This window comes from Nomia melanderi, chromosome 9, assembly GCF_051020985.1.
Source record: "Nomia melanderi isolate GNS246 chromosome 9, iyNomMela1, whole genome shotgun sequence".
NCBI classification, from domain to species: domain Eukaryota; kingdom Metazoa; phylum Arthropoda; class Insecta; order Hymenoptera; family Halictidae; genus Nomia; species Nomia melanderi.
In genome coordinates this window covers 9,163,323-9,186,988 of record NC_135007.1, presented here as the reverse complement: position 1 = coordinate 9,186,988, position 23,666 = coordinate 9,163,323, and the positions used below count along the sequence as shown (strand labels likewise).

The following is a 23,666-nucleotide window of genomic DNA, read 5'->3' as shown; positions in this document are numbered from 1 at the left end:
CTCTCTTTGAAAAGAAGAACAACTTTTCGACCGCTTGATAACGAACGATTACTAAAAACACGTCGATTTCTCCGAAACCAGCAATCCATTATCGATCGGCGGATCTTTTCAAGATCAATCGACGTGAACAATCACTTAAAGGGTTAGAGAGCACGGTCGCCGTTGGTACGGTTTTCAGGCGGAGCCATCGGGCCTTCTCTTCTATCCATTGCTCGCCGAGCGGAAATACATTTACGTAGACGCAGACAGGCCGGAAGGTTGCGGGCGCGGGCGTGTACGTGAGTGGGTGAAGCTAGGTTGGATAAGGTGGGCCATGTAGATGGCTAGGTGGGTAGGTAAGTATCCGCGGGGTAAGTTTTTCCAGGCGATCTGTTCTCCGGATTCAGATCAATACCCGCCATCTGGGCCTTCGGTCGGGGGATACGGACAAGGAGGAAAAGGAGAAGGTGGATGGAGGAGACCGAGGGAAGCTTGGCCTGGGGAAACAGAGTGAGAAAGACGGCGACGTGGAAGAGGGAGGAGGTATCAAGAGGAAGGGAGAGAAAAGGTTCGAAGGTGGAGGAGTCACTCGAGCAACAAGCCACCGCCGCACCCTCCACTGCAATCCTAGACACATCGAAAACCTCGGCCAGAAAGCAATTCCTGTAGCTACATACGCCCACGTTTCACGCTGCCGTGACTATGACGACACCATTCGCGTCTTCGTCCTCGCGAAACACCGGAAATATGCCAGCGACCAATGCTTACATCGCACAGGATCGTACACCAAATATTCGTCGAAATGAATCGGACACGGCGATTCGGGTAATTAGTTGCGCCATTGTTAAACAAAAAATTTGAAACCGTCACCGCGCTTTCACTTTCCGGCGATAGCTCTTTTCGCAATTCGTTGGACAGGCAAAAGTGTAGGCTAATTGCGGTTTCGTGCGGCTTTTATTTCGGAATTGACGGAGATTGGAGAGTGTTTATGGTTTAATTGAATATCATTGTAAATGTGATGTATTCTATGCTTGAATGTCAACATTTTATCCATATTTACGCGATACTGTTCCTAAATTTTGGTTGGAAGAACACGTGAAAATCTTTACAATCCTAGTGTATAATTTTAGTATATTTTAAACACAAAATTCGACATTAATAGAATAAATAAATACCTGATTTCATTTCAGCAAATTAATTCGAGAGAGTCACTATATAAACAAACAACTGCAAGCGACAACAAAATGGTTCCCATCGCGACACCTAACCTCAATCTGAAAACGTTGAATCCCATCCAGACGAGCCCACCGGCCGTCGCGGAGAAATTCAAAGTATCGAGCAGTCAAGGCACCACAGCCCGGAGCCTTAAATCGTCGCGCGTAACGCTTCCGGTCGGGCTAACTAATTTGCGTGCGTTTCCATTAACGCCCGTGGCCGACGGAAATCGCGTTAGTGGATTTCACTTGCAGGCCAATTCGATCCGCATTACGCTCGATTACATTATCAGGCCTGCGGCCTGAAGGGAGGCCGAGATAGAGGGTGGGGGAGGAGCTGCGAAGTAGGTGCGTACAAGGGAACGCCGGGTGAAATGGGAGATAAGATCTTAAGTAGCGACTGATTAAATCTCGGGACATATGTGTGTCGATCAATGGTACTCTCCTTTCTCTCCCCATCTCTCCTTCTCTTTCTCTCTAGGTTTCTCTCCCACCCTATGGTCTCCTTTCGAATGCTCTTTCTCTTATCCCGTTGGCTTTTCTGTCGTTCGAAAGGGGGGATGATCCACTCGTTCAGTTTGTGCGGTGCTGATACGCTGTAATGCTGTCCCACGGGACCGCGCCTCCCTGTTTCACAGAGCATCCCTTTGGATACTCGTGTTCTAGCCCTGTTCTAACCCCTCCCCGCCGCCTCGATCTGCTGGGCGACGTAAAAACACTTGAATTAATCGGCCCATTCCCGAAGGAACCTGCGAAAGGTCAATCGGATCGGGGTGTCGGTCCGGGTGTGCACTTATCTCGATGCAGGCACGGGGTCGTGCTTCGCGCCCCTACGAACCCGCGTTAGATAACTAATCGGTCCCATTGGCAATCGGTTGCAGCATATGCCGCGAGCACTTAATTTCTTCAATCGTTCTCGACGATAGTTCTCGCTGCTACGATTTTTCTGGTCAGTGAGACGCGAAATGGCAATGATTGATCGGAATTACGGATTGGAGTTTCGAGGGGGTTGGAAGTAGTTTACTGGGTTTTTGAGTGGCGGTGAAGGTCTCTTTCTGTTGATTGTTTGATCGGTATATAGGGAATGTTTGTTTCATCTGTGGCACCGTTTCATTTTGTAGGAATTTGTAAATAGCTTCTGTGCAATCATTTCGTATACGCTTGATTATAGCAATGAGTACTTTTTTCAATCTAATTTTAATCGAGATAAATGGTATCTTTGAGGTGAATTTTACTATTGTAGAATAGAAATTAGTTTCCACTGTTGAATGTTTCATCAGAGTCGATACGTGAATGCGTATCTTGAGAACATCTATTTCATGAATTTTCTTTTTATTATTTGGTATTCGAACTTACCGATTAATGGAGGAGACGGATGGCACGTTGTCCTGAGAACAAATGCCTTCGGCGAGCAGCCTGTCCCTGATCTCCCACGCGAACATTGTTGGATTGTCCCTCTTGTAGTTCGCGATCGCCTCGACCACTGGTGGCGTTGCTACTTTCGGCTTGGAACCACCTATGACGCCGGCCTTGAAGCTGCCGGTTTCATAATACCTGTGGACAGGAAAGATCAAACTGATAGATCGTTGAAAAGATTCTGTCACGATTAGGATCATGCAACTAGGGTTTCGTCGCTTGGATCAACAGCATTTATCGCGTCTTCATCTTGTTGCCCAACTCATTTTCCACACTTTAGTGTGTTTAAACTGATAATAATATAATTAACATAAAGTATAATTTTTCCTTCATTAAAAAGATTAGGAATACATTTAATATAATAATTATTCGTTTCCGAATTAATAATCATGTTTGACAATCTGAACCGATAATCCTTATTTACGGGAGCACAATACAATATTTTGTCACATTGCGCAAAAAACAGATAAATCTATAACCAATTGGACATGAAAATCACGATTCAGTGAGCCAGATCGATTTCGAGCTTTCCCCGAATGATACCGATTATGACCGCTTTCTGTTCGTGCTATTTCCTGCCCACTAATCGCTCTTTCTTTTTCCTCGATCTCTAATCTGCCTATCAAATTGACGATCCGTATCGAGAAATCAACTTTTACCACTTCATCAACTGCTCGTCGCACGAAACGAATGAATTTCTTCAGTCTGTAAACTCTTTCATTTTCCAAAGTAAGTTACATAAGTTTCGGTACACTTTCAAAGAGTCTGTAATAGGTTAAAAGAATTTCAATGAAACACTTACTATCACCACTTTATTTACAAAAATAAATTACCATTATTTTTTCCCACACAACATCCATTATTTCATTCAATCCGACACACTAGCCGAAAAGTGACAAAAAAAGAAAATGCAACAAACGGTAACAATTCCGAACAACGAGAAGCACCGAATTTTAACCTTCGACGTACCCAAACTTCTCGACGGAAAGCGCAAGATCACGATCGGCTCAAGAAACTCCAAAAGAAACGGAATCAAACGGTACCAACAGCGTTCAATTACTAGCCGGCGAACAATAGCCCGCGATCAAAAGCTAGACGCCGTTTCACGCGCGTTGATCAAATAGTTGCGAGCAAAGACGATCCTACAAAGATCCGGCTCAAAGGAACGATACCGCGGACGCTGTTCGCCGTATCGTTTCGGGCAAGTGATTTAAAATCCGCTAGGCGAAGCGGTCACGGCGTTGAGCGGGTACAAAATTGGCGAGATATCCAGAGCCGACGCCGGCGGCGGCGGTGGCGGCGGACCCACATCCATCAAGGCGGCCCACAAGCGCACCATTATTGCGGGCTTTCTGCCGTAATTGAATTTAAGCACGAGCGAAGATATTATTTAACTAATTAGGCACAAAGGGCGCGTTCACGGCGGGCCAATCGCGATTGGCCATCGCGCGCATAGCGTATAACCTGGCCTGGTGGGAGGCTGCCAGAGACGCCGTGTACACGCGGCAGAGAGCAGGAGAGAGCAAGAGAGAGAGCGGCCGGCAGGGGAAGGGGGCAACGACAGCGGGGGGCAGAGGCCGTTTGTTTTAAAACAGCCGGTCGTTGACGCGCCGCTGGACGGCGATTCGTTATTCCGACGTTGGCCGCCCGCCGCGGGAAAAACGATCGCCTCCCGTCTCTCTTTCGACCCGTTCCCTTTGATTCCGGTTCGAACGATCTACGCACCGAGAAACGGTAGATCTCCTTTCGATATCATGTTTTGGAGCGAGTCCGGAAGCCGATGTCTGAGAAGGATACACGGGAATCGTATTTCCAATTGGTTGTATAACTACGACACTCTGTCCAGTCGAGGATCTTTTTTTTCTGTGGGAACGGGATGGAAATGTGGACTCGTGTTGGCGTGGATATGTTAGTAAATTGATTGTAAGAATTATTTGTAATTATTTATTCTTCGGTAATGAATCATTTTTTATGTAAATAATTCTTTGATTCTTAATTCATCGAGTTTTACATGTAGTTGGTTTGTAATGACAATATTAATGTCTTTTTGCAAGATAGATCATGTAGAACTGATAGCTATTGTCTCAAAGATTATACTTTTGATAGAAGGTAGAAAGATTGGCTTTGATCACATTAACATATACAACAGCCATCTTTGACATTAACGAATCCTTACAATTTATAGAAGTACTTAGTTTCTTAATCGGTAGAGTCTATGTAATTATTATAATTTCAAATCGAAATTGTAACACAATTCCACTAGGGTAAGGTTTCCGTAAACTATCCGAAAAATGAACAGCCCTCGGTGTTAACAGAGCGCGTCGTTAAATCATGTTACGACCCGCCAACAATGAGTCGTTCGACAATGGTCACCCCCGGACAATGGTATATAGGAAAAAAGCGATTGAACCTGCAGCTACAAGCAGAAGGGTTTCCTTAAACAGGCGCCGCTCATGTCACCCCGCCTTGAAATTATTACGATTATATCTGCCGTAAAACCCCATTGCCGGTCCACATGGCTGCGCTCACTCGTTGATATTTGGCCCTCATTGTTCCTCCCCCACGTTCCACCGTGAAAAGGCCATTAAGCCGCGCGATTTTTAAAATTGACCCGACCGGTCGGCCTCGTTCACCCTCGCCGCATTAATTTCGATTTTAAACGGGACCGAGTAAAACTGAGATCAAGCCCATCGATGCTGGGACCAATCTACGCGAATCCTGTTACCGATAATATCGTTTGTGTTCATTATTTTTATTACAGGTTATCGCGATCGTCGTTCGCGTTCAATTTTCCATTCCCGAATTATGTGAGCCACGATTATCGATGTATCCTTTAAGAATTGACAGTGTGTAAACAGTGTGCAACTGTCATTGTCTGTTAATGTAGATCAGATATTGGAAAGTTAACCTCTTCATCGTCAAATTCTTACCGAGAACAGACAACGATGACCTTAGCTTCCCTTTGACTGCAGTTTACTTCGTTCAATTTGACACGAATCGGACGATACGAAGATACATGGAGGTGATTATGAGAAACATTCGGAAAGAACAAGTGTTCGTTTGGTGGACGTTAATGTTAAACTAAAATCAAATGCGCACATATGTGCCAGTATCCTCGAAGAGCTTAAAGTTAAAAAGTATGATTAGAATAATGTATCACTTCAGTTAATATGATTTGAGAAATCAAACATTTAGCAACTCAATTCTTTTGATGTTTTGCAACATTGGTTACAGAGCAAGGAACGTTATCCAAAACTTTCACGAACCTTTTCTACCGAAATCGAGCCTCCATTCGTACTCTGCAAAACGAAAACGCACAGAAAGCTGGAGCCCATACGCGTGCAGATTCCACGCGGAACAAAAGCGACACAAAGGTTCATTCCTCGATGTTTCCCCCAAGGTTCCCTTAAAAAAAGCTTTCTGTCTTCCTGCCCCGTTCGACGCGACCGAAAAAGGTTTTTCGTTTAAACGGGGGGCGTTCGAAGGGTCGCGGGAAGTTTTCAGCGCCGTCTTTCACGAGTTTACGAACTCACCGGAATCGGCCGCATCCGTTGTCGTTTAAGAGCGCGCGTGTCGGAATTGTCGCGATTCCGCGAAGAAACCGACGCGCTCCGTCGCGATGTGTCAGCGACGCGTGACTGTGTAAAGCCGCGGCGTTAACAGCGTCTCGTCGTTCGGGGTTTGCGCTGTTTTCGACGCAGTCTCTCGCATTTTCGGGCTGTAAAGCTTAACGGCTGTAAACTTCAAATAGGGACAATGTAGCTGTTCCTAAGGCCTCGATGATAGAAACGATCATCAGCCAAAACTGAAGAATACACGGAACCACGGCTTGTTTAAATAGACTTCCTGTACTCGTAAGGCGTATTGGACTGGTTGCATGTAACGTCGGTTTTGTGGATTTGTAAATAAATCAGTTTTCTACCATTGTTTCATTGGATTTATCGTGTAATGCTCGTTGCTTCCTGTGATTTTATTTCGACGTTTTATAAGCTTCTCGAAGCTGTTTCTTTGAATAGCTGGGTAAGTCCTTTCGAGAAGCTATGTAACATTGTTTTTAATGGTGATCGATTTGTGAAGGGTTCAGCTACTAATTTAGTGAGTTATCACAGATGAGAGGTATGGCAATAAATGTATTTAAACGATAGTTAGAAATGTTATGTTAAATTAACGGAAAGTGAGTATGAACCAGTAGATTAAGTCTCGATCTTACTAATTATATAATATTGAAATAAAAAGTACCCGAATGTTAATTATCTGTTCAAAGTATCATTTCAACACGATGATTAACAGGAGTGTCCTGCAGAATACCAACACAAACTAACTTGAATAACCCTTCCGTTCGACTGTAAGAAACGTTTCACGGAAACTAGTGTCTGCATTCCGAACTTTTTAATTTTCCTGATTTTTGTTCATTCATTACGATCTGCCCCTTCACCAGAATGTGCAAGCAGTCGTCTTTGGTCTCGTAAAAAAATTTCCCGTGGGAATAAGCGGGCCGCCGTTTCATCAAATGTAAAAGAACTGTTCAGATCGCGAAGAAAAAGTAATGGTTATCCCATCTGGGTTAGATGAATTTATTCGCGGCGATGTTTTTGAATGAGCCATTAGGAAATCGATTGTGAAACAGTTCGGCCGTGTTTCTTTTCCTTTCGATTCGCACCTCGGTCGACGGTACCAATCGCAGACAGCGCATTGCGCGACTCAGGTTATCGATCTGGCGCGGCTGTAAATCCATTCAAAAACGAACATTGGCGGACATTAATATAACTGTTAATTTCTGTTCATAACACATTGCCGCTAATATCGTGTCACAATAAATCGCCGGAACGTCGAATTTGAGTAAAGTCCTCGGGGATTTACGATTAATTACTGTCACGCCGCAATTCCGTTTAAATAGATTTCATATGCCATAATTCTCGAGCACAAATTCTTTTGCCGTACAAAAATCTATTCCAATACTTTCCATTCTTTACGTTATTACTCTAGACTACTTGTTCATTAAAACAAATAACAAACTCGACACTTCGGAAACCAAAATTCTAACCAAACTATTCATTTCCAAAACAACTACCCTTAATCCTTAGCGGACGAAGATTCTTTGAAATATACAGAAACTTTAGCAGATGAAGCTAAATTATACATCAATTGCTTAAACAATAGAAAAAAAGGAAACTAGATATTGATATCTCGCTGTTTGAATAATTAAATCATTTGTTTGCGTCTTCCAAATACGAAAGCTTGATATCGCCGAAATATCGACATTCGTCCGCAAAGGGTTAAATTCTAACTCAAAGAAACTAAACATATCTTTACACATTCAACATACGAAATTCTACCACCGGAATAGCAAGACTTTCCCTCGAATACCAGCCGGTATCGTTCATAAATCCGAAGGATTCACGATCGGAGAGGCACGTCAACCGAAATCGCGATCTCACGTTCCGCCGGACAGGCGGATAAATAATGGGATCGGCGACTCGAGAAGCGGCAAAGTAGTAAATAATCCGACGGGTTCTATTATACACGACAGGGCGGCACGTGAAAGAGCGTAGCGTACGACAATGATATTCGAGCGGCGGGGACGTATGACATTCGGGGCCATCAAAACGGCACGAGGCCACCCGTTATGTAACGCGGGGCGGAGGGTGGAAAAAACATGGAAACCGCATATCGTCGCACCCGCTGGCACCCCCCGCCGCTGGAGGAAGAAGGGTGGTTCCTTCCTTCCGGCGTCGCAGTTTCGTTCGTCGGGATTCGTTCGCCCTGCGGTCCTAACAGCGTCTTTAATTAAATCACTCCGAGCCAGGAATAGTTTCGCTTTTTTTGTGCTCCCGGACTCATTTCTTTCTTCCCGTTTTTCCCTCCACGGCTCTTCTTTTCTTGCGAGCTGATCCGGACCGACGCGAGCGACCGGCCTCCGGACCACTCCGCCGCGCGGAAATTACGGTATTACGTTTGGCAAGCCGAGCTTGATCTTCCAGTAAATCATTCGCTCTTCGGCGTCACGAATGTTCGTTCGGTGGCGGTGATTTAGGTGCTCGCGCGGGGAGAACGTTCCTTATGGCACGAATTTTGGGGATCGCGCTATCGAGGGAAAGCGGCGAGAAACTGGACATGAGACGTTGGTATCTACCGGAAAATTCTGGCAGTGTTTCTTTACGCGAACCTTGAGTATGTGAGTTTCTTTGGCGATTGTTCCTCGTATCTTTCGTGGCACTTAGCTTTGGTCTCTTTGGAGTTGAAAGTATTTCGGATGTGTTTTACGCAATATTCACAATCTATTACTGATTGCAAGCGGCAACGTAGGTTAATGAAATATTGATACCTCAAATGCTAATGCGTCCCAGAGGAAAAATAAAGTTACTTATCTTTCCGACACCTTCTACTGCAATTTGAACCGCTGAGAAGTTTCACCAGGTGCATTCTTGCTAAACAAACCGCGCTAATGTTTCCCCAGATAATTTGAATCCCGGCCGACGGCGAAGGATCAATTCTTCGGAACGATCCTCGCCGGCGGTGCATAGTCCCCGCGACAAGCGGACGAATCAATCGAGGAAATCGTTGGAGCGCCAAACGAGGGAAAAAGAGGGAAGAGAGTCCGTCGCCGTCGGGCCACGAAGAGACATCACCGGCCGGGCTGCGGTTGTAACGGATACGGTGGAGACCTGGATGGCGCCGGAACGGTGTCGGTACTCACCTCGACAGTATCTTGGATACACAGCCGTGAGATACCCTGAGTTGTCTGGAAATGTCGCACGGTCGGACGCCACTGTGCGCTAGCTCGACGATCCTTTGCCTGACTACATCCGGTAGGGGCCTTCCGTTCACGAAGACGCCGCCGAGCTGGTTAACTCCACCGTGGCCTGGAAAATGGAAATCGATAGTGCATTAGCCGAGAGCGAACCTTTCTGCGATGAAGGCGACGGGGCAGGGGGATTGGCGGACTAGAGAGAGCGGGGACGAGGACCTCCGCAAACCGAGCGACGATCCTCCGCCGTGAAATCGTGATTCGGTCGCGTGGATCCTGGCCCTTATCGCTTGCGCCGAGCAACTTTTGCGAAACAACTTCGGACGATTAAGCATACGAGCTCTTCCGGAAATTTCTTGATACTTTTACCGTTCTTGTTCGTCCGCGGAATGACGCGCGATATCTCGCTTGCAGCTTGAATTTAATTCGCCCGACACTCTCGACATCCTTGCCATTCTAAATATGTACTTCGGTTATTTTCTTACATACGCTGGATATCGCGGAGCTGATTTTTAAGGATCTTCTGGGGACCTGTAGAAAGTTCGAAGTGAAATAGATGGCGAATAGATATGTTTGATTTTAGGTTCTATGAATTCGGTGACTATCTGTCTACAAGAATCTACCTAAATTTAGTAAGAGATAATTAACTCCAATGAAGTTACGTTATTAAGAAATCCCGGCTTATCGGTAGAGCGATGGCAGTCGTTCAGAACGATTTATAATTATTGAGGAAATGGTGAAAAGTCTTTTAGCCGATGGAAGATATGTTTCCGTTATCTTGATTCTTCTAACGCGGTGCACACGAAAACGAGAATCTACATGAAGATCCAAAGTCCACTAATTGCATTCGAGAAGCGCATTTGCTAATAATGGAAGCAACGTGTCCCACATCATTCGATTGCCACCCGCGGCGCAGGCATTATTGCCACATTTTCCCTGGTAAGACGTGCCGCTGCCGGCTTACAGCTTCATTTTCGCGCGTTAAAGCCGCCTAACTCGATAAGTTCGATCTAATATCGTAATGGAGGGTTCTGGACCACGACATATGCCTCCGTGTCCGTGCCAGTGCACCGATGATTCGACGATCGTCGTTGTCTCCAACCCCTGACAACAACGTGCCCGGTTCACGATTCATTCCCCTCCCGTCTGGTTCGTTTTGCTCAGTCAATCAACTTCTTCCGACTGGATCCCGCTAATGCAGATCAGACCGGCGAAGATGCTAGCGGACGAAACAGTCGCGATAACACCGTCGGAATGGTTCAGTAACGAGATGAAGTGTGACCGATCGAGTGGATATCCTCTTTGCGTCTGACGAGTGGCCAGCTATTCTACTAGAAAATTGAAATAACAGTACCATTCGGATGAGTCCGATTATTGCCGCGTTAAGCGAACATAAAACAAGCTTCTTACGGCAGATTTCGACTGTTAGGATCTGTAATGATCGATTGCCCATTCGTCACGAACTGTTCCCGGCTAGGTCTTATACCTTTCACCCGAGTGTTTTTGTTTCGGTTCCCTTCGGCTCGCAATAAACACGTTGATAATAGCAATAAACAGCCACCAGGGTGTGTAAAACTCACGGATAATATACGATATTGGACAACTACACGAGGAACAGCAGGTTTGGACACTTAATTCCAGGCGAAATTAACGGACAAAGAAGACATACGTTTGCTCTACCGAGAGAAACGCGCAGCTTCATTCGAACGTGTTATTAACAGCATAGGGATCTAGTATGATTCATAATACAGTTCAATATACCATACAATCACTAATACCCCGTAAAATTGAAGCAACGGAATGTTCGCGTTTAATTAACGGAAAAAATGTTCGATGCCGTATCCCGTGCAAATCACTATTCAAATAAATCAATCGCTTCGTCGACCTACATCCTCTAAATCGAATCTCTCCGCTCCGAGTGTTCTTCCAAGAAGCAAGAAGCTGGCCACGCAGTTTCAGCGAGCTCCATCGAGCGAACGTTTCTCATGGGCCGCCCTCGAACGCGCTTATCGAGACAATCGCGGCTAATTACCGCGATGATCCGGCCGTTCCGATCAGAAGTCTCATTGTCGATGGCGGGTTGCGCCGCGGCGCGTGAACGCCGATCCGCCCTCCTTTTTTTCCCTTCCTCCCGCGTATCGTATTGCGATCTACGTCGGTGCCGGGCAAGACAATGAGGGAGGCCGCGGTCATTACTAGAAACGATACGCGCTTTCCGGTCGCAAATCAATTCGCTCTCGCGTTTATGGTCGCATCCCTGTGGCGCGGGCCGGCAGTCAGGGGGATACTCGCTGGAATCATGGTGGCACCGCCGGGCCGCGGCAAAAGCACCATGACTACCCTGGCTTGCACACACGCCGTCACGCCCGCCTGACCACAACTATATGAGGGCCCTGGATCCAGGCTGGACCATCCCCGAATCCAAAGCTACCAGTGCTACGAATTGTCGTTGCCGTTGGCTCTGCAACCACCGCATCACCGAACCTTATTACTGTCCACCTCTGCTACCGTTTCAGGCCTACGCTGAATCTCGCATTCATTTTCAACCCGCCCCTAGCGATTTGGTTCTCCAACTGTGTTTGGAAAAGGTAGTTTGTCGGTAATTGGTTCTGACAAGTGAAAGAGGTTTTATGAACAGTTCAATGGAGATGAAGGGGATATTGTATTTCTCTTTGATTTATGGGAATTACTGATTCTATTTGTTTGGATCAATTCGAAATCTTTGTCATGGGTTTGTAAGCTGTTGTTACGACTAAGCACTTTCTTATCGCCTTGTTTATAAATTAGCTGACGGAAAGAAAGGCAACGAGAGACTATTATAAAATCTTTAGCCGTTAATGAATTTTAAGGCTGTTCACGCTGTAGAATCAAGTGTACATAATCGCATGTTTCACTTCAGAATCGATACCATTCTTTCCCACGACAGATTTTCCCACATCAATTCCCGTCGCTTTAGTTCGCGGACCATTTATAGAAGCGGAGAAAGGATCGAACAGTGTCTTAATTCGTCGCGATTTCAGCCCGGACAAAACACCGGTGCGAAATAAGGTGACCTGGCTGGGCGGTGGTCTGGCGCGAGCTCATTTCCGTGATATTACAGTTTTCATCGACGATCCGTTCGTGTATTCATTCGCTGACGCGAATGATCCGAAGTATACGTTGTATCGATGCGTCGCGTGTCTAGCTTCGAGCGGATGCTGCGCGGCGGGAAGTATCGAGTCGCATCGAAAATGGCGTGGAAAATTCGACGAGCGATGCTTCGCAATTAGAAATCGGTGATTTGTTAATCGCGCGGCGTTCGAGCGGAACGCCATGCCATGGCGAATGAATCCGACTGCGTTCCAGTTTTCCGCCGGAAGGGAACCCGTCTCCGCCCCCTCCGCGTAGGAGTACTGCCGCTTCGGTTTCAGATACGAAAAGGAAGGTCCCCGTGTTCACACACGGCGCGGTGCGGCGGCGAGCATCACCGGCCAAGAAGTTTGATATAGATTCCTCGAACAGTCACTCGATATTTCTCCTGCAGCTTTGTTCCTGTATTACATTACGGGCCTGGCGTTACGTATTGCTGGCACGCCGGGTTTTATTTCTCCGCTTGAAAAATAGACGGAAAAATGCGACCCTATCCCGCTTGTTTTGTGGAATTTGTTGCCTCGCGCTCGTCGTACGTCGCGAGGCTGGAAGTTACGCAGCCCGGCGGCGGAATTCTACGCGATTCGCGGGAATTTAGGGGCGGTTTTCTCGCTGTGAATTCGAGCTTCTTTATCTTTTTCGAGCAGGTTTTTTGCATTGTCTCGGTTGGCTGGAAACTGAAGGACTCGATGAATTCGAGCTTTTGTATCCGTGACCGAGGAAGGTTAATGTTCGTATACGTGATTCTTTTGGAATGAAGAAAGTAAAACTATGTAATTTATATGTATTTTAATTGCAAGATTCGTATTACTGTTTAGAACTTTGTTTTTTATAGAACGGGGCTCGTTGATAAGTTACTGCAATTGATTATTGTAAACAGTTTTGGAACGTATATTATTCTTTTTGGAACGTATTGAAAGTTTAAGTTAGTGTTCGTATGTTCAACGAAGATTTACGTGAATTCATGATAATGGTGAAGTATTTGGGAAGATATAAATGTCTGGTAACTCTTTTATAGGTGAACTTCAGTAAATAGATACATCAATTTTTAGTGAATACATATGTTTATAGAATAACTACACAGATGCCGGAACTTGAGTCCATTTAAATCCTTGAACGTTTCTCTTTCTAACCGCGATTCGAAACGTTCAATAATCATTCATAATTATTCATAATTCTTCTGACACTTTATCCTACTTTTGAAAAGTGTGTATAATCGTCTCGTGTTATTTTTAGCGTAAATGATACTTTATTAAAATAATTAACACTCTTTTTATTGTACAATAGCTTCAAGTTGCACATATCTTAAATCTCAGTTACTGGATTTTAATCCTATTAAACTTTTATGGGACGAGTTAGATAGTCAAGCAAAAACCATGAATCCTACGAGGAAAGAGGACACGCAAAAGAAACTGCAAAATGCACGCAGTGAAACATCAGCAAAAACGGTAATAAAATCAGTTCAACGAATGCAACGAATTTTTTCAGGCAACAATCGGATCATCGGGTGAGCATATTGATAAGTGTTATTTAAATGAAAATTAATATAATAAATTATTTTTTAACCAACCGTTATTATATATTCGCTCTAGTTCATAAACTTGCCACGCGAAAGATCTTATTTTTAAAGTGTAACATTTGTCCCGTTCAATGCTTTGAACGACTACATACACTCTCCTTCCACGGCACCTCTATGGAGTCGTCAGTAGTTACAGAATTAAACAAGAATTCTAATAAGATACCAGAAAATTTGCTTCCTTCATAAGAATATCTCAACAAACACGCACAACAAACCACTAAAGCCTCCCAAGACATACAAATCCCACAAGAAACCAGTAAAATAATTCTAATCGCTGAAATAAAACGCAAACAAACCATTGCAATAGAAACCAATCTCGAGACAACCTACTAAAGCCTCGCATTAAAAACCATCGTTCTTTACTTTACGTTCCTCCATCAACCGTGAATATCGGAAGCGACGCCGAACTTTCGGACGACAGTGTACGTTCAATAGCGCCAATTTTGTCGGCAATTCCGCGACTCCGGGGAAAGGGGATCGGACGCGCCGGTTACAAAACGATTCAACTACGCCGCGCCCGGTGACCGCGCCATTCTTGTTAATGTATCATAATTATTATCATCCCATTTATACGAGCGGGACCGCGACGGTGACCGTAAACGAGCGCGCGGGACGCGTGGCGGTTTCGATCGCAACTACTTCGGAACGACGGAGAGAGGCTCGGCTAATTAATACGGCCGGGCCCGCTAATTAGATGGAAAGCACCGGCGCAGTTCAGGAAGCACGACTTTTTTCCCTGCGATCCGCACTGCGGCTCGGTGTAACGCCGCGAAATCGGCGCGCGAACGTTCAATTTTACACTTTTCCGTTCCGAGCCGAACGGATCGGGTTTTTACGCCCCGTGTAATCGGATTAGGCTTACGCGGTCGATTTTTGCGGAACCTCCCCGACCAATTTACGCAACCCAGAACCGGCCGAGTGCCGTTTGCAACACGATCGCGCCTTAATTCGTCCATCGACCGAAATCTTTTTCTCTTCGCCGACGATTCCTAATCCGGTTCGAATTGGAAATTTCACTGCGACGGTGGACCGGTCGCCGGCTTTTTCGCTTTGGGGCCCGCCTCGGAAAAAGAAAGAGTAGGAGAAAACGAAAGTGCGGAGGATACCGCGACCGAGACACTTTTTTCGTTCCCGTTGTACGGGGAATTTTCGCTGAGCTAGGTTTCACTGAGAATTTAGGGGAAAGGATGAAGTGAGAGAGGGAGAGAGAGAGAGAGAGAGAAAGAGGTGGACGATTTCGCGAACGGTTCCTACGCGGATCGAGGCCTGCGACCATTGCGGTTTTAGTTTTTCTCCACGTCACGGTACCGCTACCGGATCGAACTGCGAATGAAGGTCGTCGCGTTTCTTGCTCGCGCGGGCTAGTTTGTCGGACAATGCAGATTTGTCCCCGGACGATCGACTTTCCTATCTATTCAATGCTCCGGTTGATTGGCAGAAAAGTGTGAGAGAAATCGATCTTCACGGCACGGAGCCTGCTCTCACGATTCGGGGGGAAATGAAGGAATTGTTTCGCTCCTCGTTCTTCGTCACACTAATCTCCATTATTCGATATCTTCATTATAAAAACGATCGTTCTAGTCAAAAAAATTCGATCGGACATGGCATCAATGTGCAAAACGAGCAGCCCGAGTTGCCCTGCTAGCCGCGGAACTGATCTGGAAATCGTTCACGGTGCGCGAAACAATGATCATTCATGACACTTTTGAACGCGAACTTTGATCAGGAATGATCACCTTTCGGGATTTTAAGTTTTAAGTGGAATTGAGTGTTTGATTTTGAAAGCTATCCGTGTGGTAACTGGAATTTATTTAAGCGTTTCTTATGGAATATGACAGATTGATTTAAAGGAGTTTATTTTGTATAAATAAGTTTGTTCCAAACGTAATTGTAGTTATATTCAAATCGATTTTATATTATCTTTTATTCTTCCTAACAAATATTTTATTACGAAGAACTAATTTCTAAAAGAGAAATATAATGGGCCTCACGGTGTATCAAAAATAAAGAATGAATTAATAACTCGATACTCGTTATCGAAATAGATAAAAGCAATAGAAGACCTCTAACCTCTAACAAACTTTCTAATGATAAGAAATAGGACTATTGTCCACTATAAACTCGCTAGAAGCAATTAAACTCTTAATCAGTTTTATATTTGCGTTGACAGTGAGACAATTAAATAAACAAATATGCAGTTGCTAAATATTTATTCCTTGTGCGCAAGAGAATCAACAAGACCCGTTGGCAAACATAAAAAGCTACCACAATAATTCCTAATGGATCTACAAGAACAATTGTCCATTTGTTTACAGATAACAGCCCATCGCATCCTAGTTATTAAATATACAATGTTTACGTGAACGTATAGATACGTTGCCAATAAAACGCTCAAATAAGAAAATACAGATGCAAGATACTCATTCGTCGTTCACAGAATAGCCAACAAGATCACTCGGAAATGCAAAAATCTACGATAATAAATCGCATTAAATCTACCAGAAGAATCGTCGGTCAGCTTACAGGTGTAATATTCCATCATATTCTGATTGTATCGGTAGGCAGTGCTGAGGTCCATCGCGGCACCCCAGTTGCCGACGGCCGTCGGCTGTGGGAATCCAGGTGGTTCCTCCCGCCGCGCAGATTTATATATAATATCTGCGTCGCGGCTAAAAGGCTCTCGGTCCTATTGACCGCCGATGAAGACGCGTTTGCACGGTCCGTGAAGTGGTCCGCGTCTCTTTCTAAACGGGAGCGCGCTGGGCCAGTCTATGGCGACGGGGTACAATGACGGTCATCAGGAACGTCTTTGTGCCGGACGACGGGTGGCTTCGGGGAGCACCCGGTCGGCCGTCGCTTCATCTTCGTGAATCGGTGGTTGAATCCGGGGAACTTTATCTACGGTTCACACCTAGGGTAACCTGGTCCCTCTCACGGCACACGCGGCATCACTCGAGAACACTTTCGCACGCTGTCCACGACAACGGGGTCAAGACGTCGAAGGATCCTTCGTGGTTCCTCATGCCTGTCACCAGCATCCGACAATTTTTCTAATCCCTTCAGTCGCACGAGACGAGTTACTCGCTTCGAAAGCTGACCATCCAAGCCGGTACAATCCTCGATCAGTCCGACGGATGATAAAAGATCATCAAGATAAATCGTCACCGTTCACTGTTTTCACTTCACTGTATCCAATAATCGGCCGCGTTTCACTGAACAACGCTGCGTCTTAAATCCACGGGGCCAAGGATCATCGGCGACTCCATTCATCCGAGATACCGTGTTCACGTGTGTCGCGCGAGATGTCCGGACACGGTTCGCCGGAAGGGACGATATCGGGATGGTCACGGTCGTGTTCGCTGACACGGCGCGTACGTACGCGCGCCGCTCATGGAAAAAAAGGGATGGCGGTGGCGGCGGCGGTAGCGGCGGGTCGGTCACGTCGGACTCTCGTTATCGTTATCAGCCGCGGTGACACGGTGGCTGGACCCCAAAAAGCGGCACGGCCGTGAGCGGGCAACAACGACGTGAAAGCACGAGCGGCGAGGCTTCTGGCTGACGGGCACACGTGACTTCGCGGAAGCTTTTCGACCCCCGCCCCGTTCGTCGAGCTTTCATCCCCACGCGGACCAGCGACCCCGCCTTTCGCATCCCTCGGCCAGCATCCGACTAGGTGGACCCGCGCCCCTATTGGCCGGCCGCTGATCACGTGGCGGCGAGGTGGGGCGCTCCGCGACGCGGGGTTTCTACGGAAACGGCGGCAGCGTCGCGCGGGATAACGTCGTTATTGGCATCGGGGTTTCGGTGGGACCGAGACCGGGACACCGCGAGCAACCGAGAGAGAACAAGACAGGGAGAGAGAGATCAGCGCCGCCGGGATCGGGATGGAAGAGGCAAAGGTTGCGAAATAAACGTTCGCCGGCTGGTCTACCGCCAACAGTCCCACGCGAAATCACGCGGCGCACACCCCCGTGAGCACTGCTTATTCATGAGCCTGTCCCTCTCCGGGAGGTTCTACCTTGCTCTCCTTGGATACGATGTCTCGCCTTATCGATTTTATTTATTTAAGAGTTTCCCTTTGTCGCTCCACTTCTTCCCCGGTGTAGCTACTCCTTCTTCCGTCAGCCGTTCGGCCACTTTGTCTGACGTTTCCCTTTTTTTTTATGCTCGGCTCCCCGCGAAACGCCTGCTGCGCGGTTATCCTCGAACACTGATGAAGAACTCGGAAGAGTTTACTAGGGGATGAAGATGTTAGGGTTGCTTCGTATGGGATTCTTCGGTCGATCGTTTCTTCTCGTTTCAATTGTTATCAGATCGTATACACTGATCACCACACTTGTTTGCTTGATTATTGTTGGATGGTAGTCTTTTGAACTTTGTTGACACTACGCTGGGTTTAGGGGATGAGCCTCGTCGATCTTCGGATACGCGAGAACAGGTGGCCTATCAGGCTCGAACGCGACTAATTACGAGACTGATTACGTCGATGGAAAGATCGTGGACACTGTCCACGATGGTGGGACGAGTAAGGTGAACGACGAGGGAGGAAAGGGCTAGGAATCCGCAAGTTATGCGTGTCGGCTTGGTGGGGGCATGCCGCGTGAGGTGGGGACGATATACTGGTTTACAAACTGCGGCCGCGCTCGTCGCTGGATACTTTCCTTGGGAAACTTATACCGAAGTATAACATTTACGGGTTGAATCCGTGGATGCTTATTCGCCGGAAGAAACTTATCACTTTTATGCGGGGGGCTGCGAACTCGAAAGTTGGGCAATGCGCGCGATGCATTCCAATTACCCCCATCGACGGGCCGAAATTACTCATCTCTACAGCTTTCCAATTTTTAGCGGTATATTCGTCCGGATTATGGCGATCGGCCGGGGCTCGGCAATAAAGTTTCGGAAGCTCGCGCGCAGGATTTATGGAAAAGTTTTCTGCCCGCGATCCGCGATCCCGCCTCAAAAAATCCTGCGTCGGCAAGTTTCGCTCGTAAAACGGGTACTGTGTCAAAAGGATCGCGACTCGATTGCGACGCGTGTATCCTATGCGCCGCGGGATATGTTGTGGAACTACCGATCCAGTCGATTTTCCACGAATATACGGGGTGTTCGAGCAGTCGTCGGTGTTACTAACAAAAGGATTCACAGCTCGCGGAAAAATAAACTGAAGATGTACAATAAAATTGTTACAGATGAAACCTTATTTTCAAGGACAATTACATCAAGTACATCCCAAGCGATAGATTCACCCCACATTTCCGATTTCACGTTGCACAAACGACCACTCGCCTTACACCAAAGCCACCACATTACCGACGATCCAAGAGAATACCGAAAAACTTAGAGGTCGCTACGTTTTTCAATCAATGTTAAAACCAAACGCATACAATGAAATTTCACCCATGACAGCCTCTAAGGGTTAGAATCCGGCAAAAAAGAAAAGGGAGACGTGGCTTGGAGAAAGCAAATGGTGCATGAAACAGATAGAATTCGGCGAGAGGGTATCGAGAGAAGAAAAAGAAAAGTGTATCGAGATCCGTGGTAAAAACGGAGTGCCCCCCTGTAGGGGCGAGAAGCGGAGACCACAGTGAGGGCCCCCCACCTATCTAAATGTCGCACTGGGAAGGTACGGGCTGGGTTTGGAGTGACTTGGATCGCCCGGAAGGTGCGGTCAGCCATCGGCGTCGGTGGGACCGTCGCCGGGCCGCGAATCTCACAAGGGTCCGGTTTACATTCGAGTGCGTTCTTTCATGACTCCTTTCTTCGTTTTCATTCCTCCTTTTCCTCCGACTGGCCGGCCCCCGGGGGGACCTCACGTTCCTCCTCCGCAGTTGTCTATACGCGTGTACGCGCGCAACACACCCCCCGCACGCCCTCGCCAGCCCTCTGACATTAGATACGTGAGATCGGGAAACGGCGAGCGTCGTCGTCTCGCCGTCAAACGGCGTTGCGCAACCGGTGCGTACCTGACACTCGCCACCCGTGAGTAGGGGTCCTACGCGTAATTTCCTAGCCGGTCGATTCTGCGTTTTCAATTGACGGGACAGATCGATTTCCATCCGATACCGCATCCTGTTACAACACGGTTACATTTTAGCCTTCGAACGGAGACATTGTTGCGACCGCGTCGACGGATGCTTACCGAGGTAGATGCTTCTCTGTTGAATGCTGGGAAAGTTGCTTCTTGACTCGGGGACTCAAACTCGCGTGTGTGATACGAGTGATACGTTTCAGGAAACGAGATTAGGAAATGTGTTGGATGAAAAGGACGAATGGTTGGCAGTGTAATAGATTTTGTATATGTAACGAATGTGCATTTGAACATTGCTTTAGTTTTTTAAAGAGGTGCGTGTAGGTTTTCCTTTGCGCGAATTGAATAATTCTCTGTTCTTTATATATTCTTTCTGCAATAAAGATCAGCTGATCAGACAGCATTGTTGCCGTAAAGCGTATAAAGCACACTATAATTACTCTCCGAACCAGTAGAAAACGAGCGAATAATTTATCAAGCACACGTCCTCAAATTTCAGTCACCCGATCAATCTTCCGCTTTCATTAAAGCGCTCGCACTCGTCTGATATCATACGTTTCCCTTTCTTTTATCCAATCTACCTTAACTCCCACGTACGCATCGAATGTCTACAATTTCCCATTACTTGTTTCAACAAACGTATCTCCGAAACTCAAATCTCCGAACGAAATAAGGTTATCAAAGTGTCTCCGTCGCGTTCAAAATCAGAATCTACATTTTCCAAGAAGCTATTACTCAAGCAACGGACGGGGATCCTCCCCGAGGCGGATTATATCGTTCGATGAACGATTCTTCATCCCCGTCGAGTCGGTTCCTCCCCCGGAAAAATAGTCTTGGTCCACCTGACGCGTGATCCTCGCGAGCGAAGATCGAGTCGGGCGCGGATCCATTCGTCATTACCGGCGTCGAGCGACCTAATCTCTGGAGGATCTCACGAGATTACACTTTGGCATATCATTTGGCTGAACGAACGACCGGCTCTGCTCGCGTTGACGGGCAATATGTCCTCTACATGACTGCACCGGCGTTAGACGCGAGACACATTTGCAGCCGAATAGGGACACACTCTCGGATCATGGACGCGGTGTCCCGTGGCTTCCAGCTGGGATAGCGGAGGGAGGATTCTGGTGCTCTCGCTCACGAGACGATCCCGTGGTAGTGGCAGAATCGGCGGGGGCAGATGCAGATGAGCCCGCTACTACGGGTGCATCGATCATTGGGCTAATGCGGCTGCATCGTGCTGCTTGGCTCCCTAATCAGTAGCCCAGACGACCTCCTATCCTTCCTAATCCGTGGGCCAACCACTGCATTAATCTCGTTTGTCGTGGAGCTGCTCGAGGAGCGCAAGGTGTAAGCACTACATTTCACGGGAATTTCGATCTTCGGTGTACATCTATTGTCGTAGACGTTCTTGCACTTCGTGCAGGAGTTTGCAATTATTTTTCGAGGCGTCGGAAGATGTTTCAGTCTCTATTAACGACTTCTTATAGTTTTGATTGAGTGGTAACGTTGAGTAGAAAAAGAATTTTTGGGATCGCTTTTGTATTTTTATTTCGTTAGAGATTCTTTTTGTTCGAGTATTTGTTTAAATCGCGACATTACGATTGTTCGGATTTGCCTGTGAAAATATCTATAATCAAGTATAGCTTAGAAAGTTTATGCAATTGTACTGTTTTATAATTACCTTTAAATGTACTGCAATTATTAACACAGTAAATAAAATATCTGTTCACCTCAATTTCGCACGGCCGACAAAAAATTCGAATAAATAAAATCCAACCGACTTTTAAACAAATAACAAACAGTCCCACGTCCTATTAATCCCGAAAATCGCGGGAAATATTACCACTCGCGAAATATCCCGAGCCAAAAGAGCATCAATTAGAATCTTCGAAAACAGTGCCGGGCATTTTTCACCGTGGAGAAGAATTATTTTTCTGTTTGCTCTCTTCGCGGTCGGGGATAATGGGTCTCTGATGAAAATCTCTTTCGCGGGCAAAACACTCGTGGCCACGGGCGGGGCAGGGGGATGGGAAAAAAACGAAACGCGCCGGACGAATTTATCCCTCTGTTGGCCGCCCCTCTCCGCGAGCATCGGGGAACGATCGCAAAAACCGCGAGCGTCACGAGTGCCCCGCAGGAATTCGGGAACTATTCCGCAAAAGATTACTCCCTAACCGTGTTACCGATGGCGGTTATAGCGGTGGTGGTGGCGGCGGCGGCGGTGGTGGTGGGTGAGAACCAAGGAGGGTGGGACGGCGATAACTTACCGGATTTGATGTAAATAGCACACTTACTTATTCGCCAGTGTCGCACGGCACAAGTTAAAAATACGGAGGCCAAGGTGAAGGATGCTGGGAACGGGCGAGAAGAGAGTAACAGAGAAAAAGTGGAGGAAAGAGGGGGACGGAGAAAGAAGGAGACAGAGAGGAAGTGACTTTTTTGCGTAATGAAAGCAATCAATTCAAGTCCCCGGCTTTAGCGTCCTTTGGTAAGGGAGAATCGCGTTCCGACTTCTCTCTTTCTCCTCATTCCTGTCGTCTCTCCCTCCCTCGGCTAAGGGCGGAAAAAACTGGGGTAGGGGTAGTAACTCACTCTCGCCTCGCCCTGCCACCCTCTTTCTCGCCGCCCTAACAGTGGCCGGACCACTTTTGTAGTCATCATAAAATGCCCTGCTTTCAAGTTCCGACGATTGCTACTCTTTCTTTTTTCCATTCCTCTCTCTCTCTTTCTTCACGACTCTTTCTTCTTCCCTCTGTGGCCCCCACCCGTTCGAGGGTAGCGGTAGGATATAACGAAGTGGTGAGTTCAGGAGGAGCCAAGGGAGGGATCCGGGGGAAAGAGTCTGCTGGAGGAAGGCGGCCAGAGGTGGAGCAGGTTGATCCTGAGCATTTTCTGCTGCGGGGGTGAGCTTGGAGGTGGGGGTGCGGGTATCCGAGCGAAAGTCCGGGAATAAGGGGATGGACCTCTTTAAAACAGCACTAAAGTATCGTTAATCTTGGGAGGAGAGGCTCTTACTTTCGCTGGGACAAACTAGTTAGACACATCCACTTGATACAAAAATAAATTGCGAGGCCGCGCGATACATCTCGGCTCCCGCTGCGCGCGGACGCTACCCCTCTCTGCTGCCCTTCCATTATTGAGTGATCATCTTTGTCGGAACGAGACTCCGTTTGGGAACATTGCATTGCTATTGCTTCGGAGTTTCGAAATTTGGGACGATTGATAAGTTTCATTAGTTTCTTCGTGAATCTTTTCATTTTAATCAATAATTACGTGGAGATTATTTATTGTAGAAATACAGATCTTTGACGACATTGCAAGAATAGAGACTATGATTACTGTGTGTACCATGTGTCCTATAGTAAACATTGAATCTTCTTATTTATAGATTACTATTTTAATCGCGGTATGATTATAATTGTAACAATGTTTGATTATGAAGCATTACACGCATTTAATTCCTGGAGATAAGTAGACATTTTTGACATAACTTTTCATCGTTTAATTGTTTAAAGATTAGTTAAACATTGAATTTTACTCAAAACATCCAGTTCCTGCCACGATGAG

At 46.6% G+C, this 23,666-nt stretch overlaps 1 protein-coding gene across 10 annotated transcripts in view; it reads right to left on the bottom strand.

The window, feature by feature from the left end:
- sv (paired box protein shaven) overlaps positions 1–23,666 on the bottom strand; it is a 199,451-nt gene that overhangs the window by 26,854 nt on the left and 148,931 nt on the right. For 9 of the 10 annotated variants that reach the window (XM_076370608.1, XM_076370609.1, XM_076370611.1 and 6 more), the window contains 2 exons: positions 9,307–9,472; positions 2,550–2,747 (listed from right to left, as the gene is read on the bottom strand). In XM_076370608.1, coding sequence (XP_076226723.1) covers positions 2,550–2,747; positions 9,307–9,472 — 364 coding nt within the window. Of the gene's footprint in view, positions 1–2,549; positions 2,748–9,306; positions 9,473–16,588; positions 17,778–23,666 lie in introns of those variants that run through there. The other variant, XM_031978478.2, reaches the window with a different exon arrangement.